The sequence below is a fragment of the Oncorhynchus masou genome, unplaced genomic scaffold (genome assembly GCF_036934945.1).
Source record: "Oncorhynchus masou masou isolate Uvic2021 unplaced genomic scaffold, UVic_Omas_1.1 unplaced_scaffold_9708, whole genome shotgun sequence".
Classification (NCBI taxonomy): domain Eukaryota; kingdom Metazoa; phylum Chordata; class Actinopteri; order Salmoniformes; family Salmonidae; genus Oncorhynchus; species Oncorhynchus masou.
This window is the reverse complement of record NW_027016215.1, coordinates 1-8,793: the sequence shown is the minus strand read 5'-3', so window position 1 is coordinate 8,793 and position 8,793 is coordinate 1. Positions and strand designations below refer to the sequence as shown.

General features: G+C 50.4%; 1 protein-coding gene across 1 annotated transcript; it reads right to left on the bottom strand.

Moving 5' to 3' along the window:
- Positions 1 to 515: 515 nt before the first annotated feature.
- Positions 516 to 8,427, bottom strand: LOC135538470 (exocyst complex component 6-like; the record flags this gene model as incomplete). Its single annotated transcript, XM_064964359.1, has 7 exons — positions 516 to 719; positions 1,028 to 1,099; positions 3,840 to 4,006; positions 4,596 to 4,611; positions 8,108 to 8,116; positions 8,214 to 8,222; positions 8,344 to 8,427. Coding segments are annotated over 7 exons (561 nt in total), but the record flags the coding sequence as incomplete, so codon positions are not given.
- Positions 8,428 to 8,793: the final 366 nt, after the last annotated feature.

Sequence of the window (8,793 nt, the reverse complement as noted above, 5' to 3'; positions counted from 1 at the left end):
CATAGAGACCGTTGACTTACAACCCAGGTTATTTAACTGAAGCCCCTTGGACCTCTATAAGGAGCATAGAGACCGTTGACTTACAACCCAGGTTATTTAACTGAAGCCCCTTGGACCTCTATAAGGAGCATATAGACCGTTGACTTACAACCCAGGTTATTTAACCCCTTGGACCTCTATAAGGAGCATAGAGACCGTTGACTTACAACCCAGGATATTTAACCCCTTGGACCTCTATAAGGAGCATAGAGACCGTTGACTTACAACCCAGGATATTTAACCCCTTGGACCTCTACAAGGAGCATATAGACCATTGACTTACAACCCAGGTTATTTAACTGAAGCCCCTTGGACCTCTATAAGGAGCATATAGACCGTTGACTGACAACCAAGGTTATTTAACCCCTTGGACCTCTATAAGGAGCATTTAGACCGTTGACAGTTCCATCGCATCTCGATGTCGTGAAGTTAGTCCGTTTTTTATTTATTTAAAGGGTGTTGAATGAAGGACAAACCTTTTCAATTTCTGCGTCGTGGAAGGGGAATCTACTGACGACAGACTTGTACTCTTCTTCAGTCTCCACAGGGATAGGGCTGTAGTTGTCCAGTTCAAAGATCTCCCTGAACACCAGAGCCCATTTCTTCAGCAGCGTTTCATTGTACTGGTCTCTGATCTCAAACAGCAGGTCAAACAGTCTGTTCACTGGGTAGCCATAACCCTGGAGAGAGAGAGGGAGCGAGGTTACAAACCAGAGGCATCACAATCTGCTCCACTGGTTAATGACCAAACCGCTTGGGTATTGGATTAGAATCCCCCATTAGCTGTTGTGAAAGCAGCAGCTACTCTTCCTGGGGTCCACGCAGAACACAGAACACAGAACACGGAACACGGAACACAGAACATGAAACATGACATAATACAGAACATTAACAGACAACAACAGCTGCTTCACTCATACCTTATAAGAGCTCTAGGTTTAATTCATACTAACTTATCACCCAGTCTGAAGAGCTGGACAAGACTCACCTGTAATGTGTCTGCAAATATGACAATGAGGTTCTTCAGCTGCAGCACCAGGTCAGGATCACTGCAGTACGACTGGAAAGGAAGAGGGGGGTATAAAGACAGGGGGTAAAGACAGGGGGGTAAAGACAGGGGGAGGTAAAGACAGGAGGGGTAAAGACAGGGGGGTGAGGACAAGGGGGTAAAGACAGGGGAGGTAAAGACAGGGGGAGGTAAAGACAGGGGGTAAAGACAGGGGGGTAAAGACAGGGGGATAAAGACAGGGGGGTAAAGACAAGGGGGTAAAGACAAGGGGGGGTAAAGACAAGGGGGGTAAAGACAAGGGGGTAAAGACAGGGGGGTAAAGACAAGGGGGGTAAAGACAGGGGGGTAAAGACAGGGGGGTAAAGACAGGGGGTAAAGACAGGGGGTAAAGACAGGGGGGTAAAGACAAGGGGTGGTAAAGACAGGGGGGGTAAAGACAGGGGGGTAAAGACAGGGGGGTAAAGACAGGGGGGTAAAGACAGGGGGGTAAAGACAGGGGGGTAAAGACAGTCCGTCACAATCAAAAGGGAAAATGTAAGTGTTCCTCCCAGCCTTTTGGGTGAGGTAAGGGTTTATCTAGAAGCCTTGGTGTTAGGAATGATAAGGGCTTATCTAGAAGCCATTGGTGTTAGGAATGATAAGGGTTTATCTAGAAGCCTTGGTGTCAGGAATGATAAGTGGTATCTAGAAGCCTTGGTGTCAGGAATGATAAGTGGTATCTAGAAGCCTTGGTGTTAGGAATGATAAGTGGTATCTAGAAGCCTTGGTGTTAGGAATGACAAGTGGTATCTAGAAGCCTTGGTGTTAGGAATGATACGGGTTTATCTAGAAGCCATGGTGTTAGGAATGATAAGGGTTTATCTAGAAGCCTTGGTGTCAGGAATGATAAGTGGTATCTAGGCCCTTGTTCCTGGCAGGCCCTCCCAGTGAGCAGCATTGAGCAGGGCTCCACTGGTCTAGTGAAGACCTCAGGGCATTGCAGCCCAATGGGGACAGACTGGCCTCATGGAGACAGACTGGCCTCATGGAGACAGACTGGCCTCATGGGGACAGACTGGCCTCATGGAGACAGATGGATGGGGACAGACTGGCCTCATGGGGACAGATGGATGGGGACAGACTGGCCTCATGGGGACAGACTGGCCTCATGGAGACAGATGGATGGGGACAGACTGGCCTCATGGAGACAGATGGACTCATGGGGACAGACTGGCCTCATGGGGACAGACTGGCCTCATGGAAGACAGGGGACTGGGCCTCATGGGGACAGATGGATGGGGACAGACTGGCCTCATGGGGACAGACTGGCCTCATGGAGACAGACTGGCCTCATGGAGACAGACAGCCTGGACTCATGGGGACAGACTGGCCTCATGGAGACCAGACTGGCCTCATGGGGACAGATGGATGGGACAGACTCATGACTCATGGAGACAGACTGGCCTCACATGGAGACAGGCCAGGCTGGCCTCGCATGAACAGACTGGCCTCATGGGGACAGACTGGCCTCATGGAAAGACAGACTGGCCTCATGGAGGACAGACTGGCCTCATGGGGACAGACTGGACTCATGGAGACAGACTGGCCTCATGGGGACAGACTGGCCTCATGGAGACAGACTGGCCTCATGGGGACAGACTGCCCTAATGGGGACAGATGGATGGGGACAGACTGGCCTCATGGGGACAGACTGGCCTCATGGAGACAGACTGGCCTCATGGGGACAGACTGGCCTCATGGGGACAGATGGATGGGGACAGACTGGCCTCATGGAGACAGACTGGCCTCATGGAGACAGACTGGCCTCATGGGGACAGACTGCCCTGTGGGGACAGACTGCCTAATGGGGACAGATGGATGGGGACAGACTGGAACAGGAACAGCAGTTGAACTAGTGTGACTATGGTAACAGGGCTGTGAGCTCAGAGGTGTGGAGAAAGAGGCATCAGGGGCGGTTGGACATCAGCCAGGGATGATGGTGGTGATATCCCAGAGCTGGGACTCATGGGGTCTCACAGCCTGGGTCCCAGGGGCCAACAAAGGCCTGGTCAAACCCTACTGCTAGGGTTAGTGTGACTGCTACCCTGATCCTCTCTCACGATAGAGACTTTAGCCCCCTGCTAGGACACTTTCAATGGCAAAAAGACACAGGGCTGAGCACTCCATGACCCCACAGACCTTGTCGAGCCAGGACACTCACTCCCCCTCACATTCAGGGGTGTGTTAGCTGTACTCACAAAGAGTGTGTGTGTGTGTGTGTGTGTGTGTGTGTGTGTGTGTGTGTGTGTGCTCACAGAGTGTGTGTGTGTATGTACTCACAGAGTGTGTGTGTGTGTGTGTACTCACAGAGTGTGTGTGTGTGTGTACTCACAGAGTGTGTGTGTGTGTACACACAGAGTGTGTGTGTGGGTGTACTCACAGAGTGTGTGTGTGTGTACTCACAGAGTGTGTGTGTGTACTCACAGAGTGCGTGTGCGTGCTCACAGCGTGTGTGTGTGTGTGCTCACAGCATGTGTGTGTACTCACAGAGTGTGTGTGTGTGTGTGTATACTCACAGAGTGTGTGTGTGTGTGTGTGTGTGTGTGTGTGTACTCACAGAGTGTGTGTGTGTGTGTGTACTCACAGAGTGTGTTGGTGTACTCACAGAGTGTGTGTTTGTGTACTCACAGAGTGTGTGTGTGTGTGTGTACTCACAGAGTGTGTTGGTGTACTCACAGAGTGTGTGTTTGTGTACTCACAGAGTGCGTGAGTGCGTGCTCACAGCGTGTGCGTGTATGTGTGTGTTACTCACCGAGTGTGTGCGGAGCACGGCAGTGATCTTAGACAGGGCCATGTTCCACAGTTCATCAGTAAAGGCTCTGGTCAACAGTCCCTGTGTGGAGTGCAGAACGTGGTCCTCCACCAGGAAGAAGCCTACGATCTGATTGAAGTACCGCATTAACCCTCCACGGTCTCCTGCTGGACCAGGAAACAAAACAACTCACATTATAGACAGAGGTAACCCTCCACGGTCTCCTGCTGGACCAGGAAACAAAACAACTCACATTATAGACAGAGGTAACCCTCCACGGTCTCCTGCTGGACCAGGAAACAAAACAACTCACATTATAGACAGAGGTAACCCTCCACGGTCTCCTGCTGGACCAGGAAACAAAACAACTCACATTATAGACAGAGGTAACCCTCCACGGTCTCCTGCTGGACCAGGAAACAAAACAACTCACATTATAGACAGAGGTAACCCTCCACGGTCTCCTGCTGGACCAGGAAACAAAACAACTCACATTATAGACAGAGGTAACCCTCCACGGTCTCCTGCTGGACCAGGAAACACAACAACTCACATTATAGACAGAGGTAACCCTCCACGGTCTCCTGCTGGACCAGGAAACAAAACAACTCACATTATAGACAGAGGTAACCCTCCACGGTCTCCTGCTGGACCAGGAAACAAAACAACTCACATTATAGACAGAGGTAACCCTCCACGGTCTCCTGCTGGACCAGGAAACAAAACAACTCACATTATAGACAGAGGTAACCCCACGGTCCACGGTCTCCTGCTGGACCAGGAAACAAAACAACTCACATTATAGACAGAGGTAACCCTCCACGGTCTCCTGCTGGACCAGGAAACAAAACAACTCACATTATAGACAGAGGTAACCCTCCACGGTCTCCTGCTGGACCAGGAAACAAAACAACTCACATTATAGACAGAGGTAACCCTCCACGGTCTCCTGCTGGACCAGGAAACAAAACAACTCACATTATAGACAGAGGTAACCCTCCACGGTCCTCCTGCTGGACCAGGAAACAAAACAACTCACATTATAGACAGAGGTAACCCTCCACGGTCTCCTGCTGGACCAGGAAACACAACAACTCACATTATAGACAGAGGTAACCCTCCACGGTCTCCTGCTGGACCAGGAAACAAAACAACTCACATTATAGACAGAGGTAACCCTCCACGGTCTCCTGCTGGACCAGGAAACAAAACAACTCACATTATAGACAGAGGTAACCCTCCACGGTCTCCTGCTGGACCAGGAAACAAAACAACTCACATTATAGACAGAGGTAACCCTCCACGGTCTCCTGCTGGACCAGGAAACAAAACAACTCACATTATAGACAGAGGTAACCCTCCACGGTCTCCTGCTGGACCAGGAAACACAACAACTCACATTATAGACAGAGTAACCCTCCACGGTCTCCTGCTGGACCAGGAAACACAACAACTCACATTATAGACAGAGGTAACCCTCCACGGTCTCCTGCTGGACCAGGAAACAAAACAACTCACATTATAGACAGAGGTAACCCTCCACGGTCTCCTGCGGGACCAGGAAACAAAACAACTCACATTATAGACAGAGGTAACCCTCCACGATCTCCTGCTGGACCAGGAAACAAAACAACTCACATTATAGAGAGAGGTAACCCTCCACGGTCTCCTGCTGGACCAGGAAACACAACAACATACATTATAGACAGAGGTAACCCTCCACGGTCTACTGCTGGACCAGGAAACAAAACAACTCACATTATAGACAGAGGTAACCCTCCCGGTCCACCTGCTGGACCAGGAAACACAACAACTCACATTATAGACAGAGGTTTGGAACTACTGATCAGAGAACAGAGGAGGGGAACAGATAGAGGAGGGAACAGATAGAGGTTTGGAACAGATACTGGAGGAACAGATAGAGGAGGGAACAGATAGAGGGGAGGAGGAGGAACAGATAGAGGAGGGGAACAGATAGAGGGAGGGGAACAGATAGAGAACAGATAGAGGGGAACAGATAGAGGAGGGGAACAGATGTTAGACTGGGGAACAGACAGAGGAGGGAACAGATAGAGGGGAACAGATGAGAGGGGAACCCTCCTCACCATGTTAGACTGAACAGATAGAGAGGGGAACAGAAAGAGGGGAACAGATAGAGAGGGAACAGACAGAGACTGGGAACAGATAGAGAGGGAACAGATAGAGGGAACAGATAGAGGGGAACAGACAGAGAGGGGAACAGATAGAGGAGGAGAACAGATAAGAGGGGAACAGATAGGAACAGATAGAGGAGGGGAACAGAAAGAGGAGGGGAACAGATAGAGGAGGGGAACAGATAGAGGAGGGAACAGATAGAGGAGGGGAACAGATAGAGGGAGGGGAGACAGATAGAGGAGGGGAACAGATAGAGAGGGAACAGATAGAGAGGGGAACCCACTCTCACCATGTTAGACTGGGGAACAGATAGAGGGGGAACAGATAGAGAGGGCAACAGATAGAGAGGGGCAACAGATAGAGAGGGGAACAGATAGAGAGGGGAACAGATAGAGGAGGAGAACAGAAAGAGGAGGAGAACAGAAAGAGGAGGGGAACAGATAGAGGAGGGGAACAGATAGAGGAGGGGAACAGATAGAGGAGGGGAACAGATAGAGGAGGGGAACAGATAGAGGAGGGGAACAGATAGAGGAGGGGAACAGATAGAGGAGGGGAACAGATAGAGGAGGGGAACAGATAGAGAGGGGAACCCTCCTCACCATGTTAGACTGGGGAACAGATAGAGAGGGGAACAGATAAAGAGGGGAACAGATAGAGAGGGGAACAGATAGAGGAACAGATAGAGAGGAACAGATAGAGAGGAACAGATAGAGAGGGGAACAGATAGAGAGGGGAACAGATAGAGAGGGAACAGATAGAGAGGACGAAGAGACAGATAGAGAGGGAACAGATAGAGGGGAACAGATAGAGAGGGGAACAGATAGAGAGGGGAACAGATAGAGAGGGAACAGATAGAGAGGGGAACCACGTTAGACTGGGGAACAGATAGAGAGGGGAACAGATAGAGGGGAACAGATAGAGGGGGGAACAGATAGAGAGGGGAACAGATAGAGAGGGGAACCCTCCTCACCATGTTAGACTGGGAAACAGATAGAGAGGGGAACAGATAGAGAGGGGAACAGATAGGGGAACAGATGAGGGGAACCCCTCCTCACCATGTTAGACTGGGAAACAGATAGAGAGGGGAACAGATAGAGAGGGGAACCCTCCTCACCATGTTAGACTGGGAAACAGATAGAGAGGGGAACAGATAGAGAGGGGAACAGATAGAGAGGGGAACCCTCCTCACCATGTTAGACTGGGGAACAGATAGAGAGGGGAACAGATAGAGAGGGGAACAGATAGAGAGGGGAACAGATAGAGAGGGGAACCCTCCTCACCATGTTAGACTGGGAAACAGATAGAGAGGGGAACAGATAGAGAGGGGAACAGATAGAGGGGAACAGATAGAGGGGGGAACAGATAGAGAGGGAACAGATAGAGGGGGAACAGATAGAGGGGAACCCTCCTCACCATGTTAGACTGGGGAACAGATAGAGAGGGGAACAGATAGAGAGGGGAACAGATAGAGAGGGGAACAGATAGAGAGGGGAACAGATAGAGAGGGGAACAGATAGAGAGGGGAACAGATAGAGAGGGGAACAGATAGAGAGGGGAACAGATAGAGAGGGGAACAGATAGAGAGGGGAACAGATAGAGAGGGGAACAGATAGAGAGGGGAACCCTCCTCACCATGTTAGACTGGGGAACAGATAGAGAGGGGAACAGATAGAGAGGGGAACAGATAGAGAGGGGAACAGATAGAGAGGGGAACAGATAGAGAGGGGAACAGATAGAGAGGGGAACAGATAGAGAGGGGAACAGATAGAGAGGGGAACCCTCCTCACCATGTTAGACTGGGGAACAGATAGAGAGGGGAACAGATAGAGAGGGGAACAGATAGAGAGGGGAACAGATAGAGAGGGGAACAGATAGAGAGGGGAACAGATAGAGGAGGGGAACAGATAGAGAGGGGAACAGATAGAGAGGGGAACAGATAGAGAGGGGAACAGATAGAGAGGGGAACAGATAGAGAGGGGAACAGATAGAGAGGGGAACCCTCCTCACCATGTTAGACTGGGGAACAGATAGAGAGGGGAACAGATAGAGAGGGGAACAGATAGAGAGGGGAACAGATAGAGAGGGGAACAGATAGAGAGGGGAACCCTCCTCACCATGTTAGACTGGGAAACAGATAGAGGGGGGAACAGATAGAGAGGGGAACAGATAGAGGGGGAACAGATAGAGAGGGGAACAGATAGAGAGGGGAACCCTCCTCACCATGTTAGACTGGGGAACAGATAGAGGGGGAACAGATAGAGAGGGGAACCCTCACCATGTTAGACTGGGGAACAGATAGAGAGGGGAACAGATAGAGAGGGGAACCGATAGAGAGGGGAACACTCCTCACCATGTTAGACTGCGGCTGCAGCACCAGCCTGGCCTGTTTTTTCCTCTGTTTCCTGTAGTAGTTCTCAAACGTCTCTCTGTCACCCTGGAAACACAGAACAACGAGCCAGATGGTTCACCCCATGTAGAAATGTGAAGCATCCGGTTTGCATTTCCACTCACTACCAAATATGGTGATGACAGGAAGTCCAGTGGCCGGCAGCGGGGGAAAGATGGCCGACATTCGGCAAATTGTCATTGGTGAAACATTTAATCTACATACAGTTCTCTGTTCCCAAAACTATAATCTGTGACGACTCAGAGGGAACCGTTCAGTAGCCTTCACCCTAGTTTCTAAAAACGACATTGTTTAGGAGCGCAAGGACGAAGAGTTATTGTACACGCGCACTTCACAGAGTAGTCGCTTCCTCACAGAAATATACAAATAAAACAAAGCAGATGTTATTGGTCA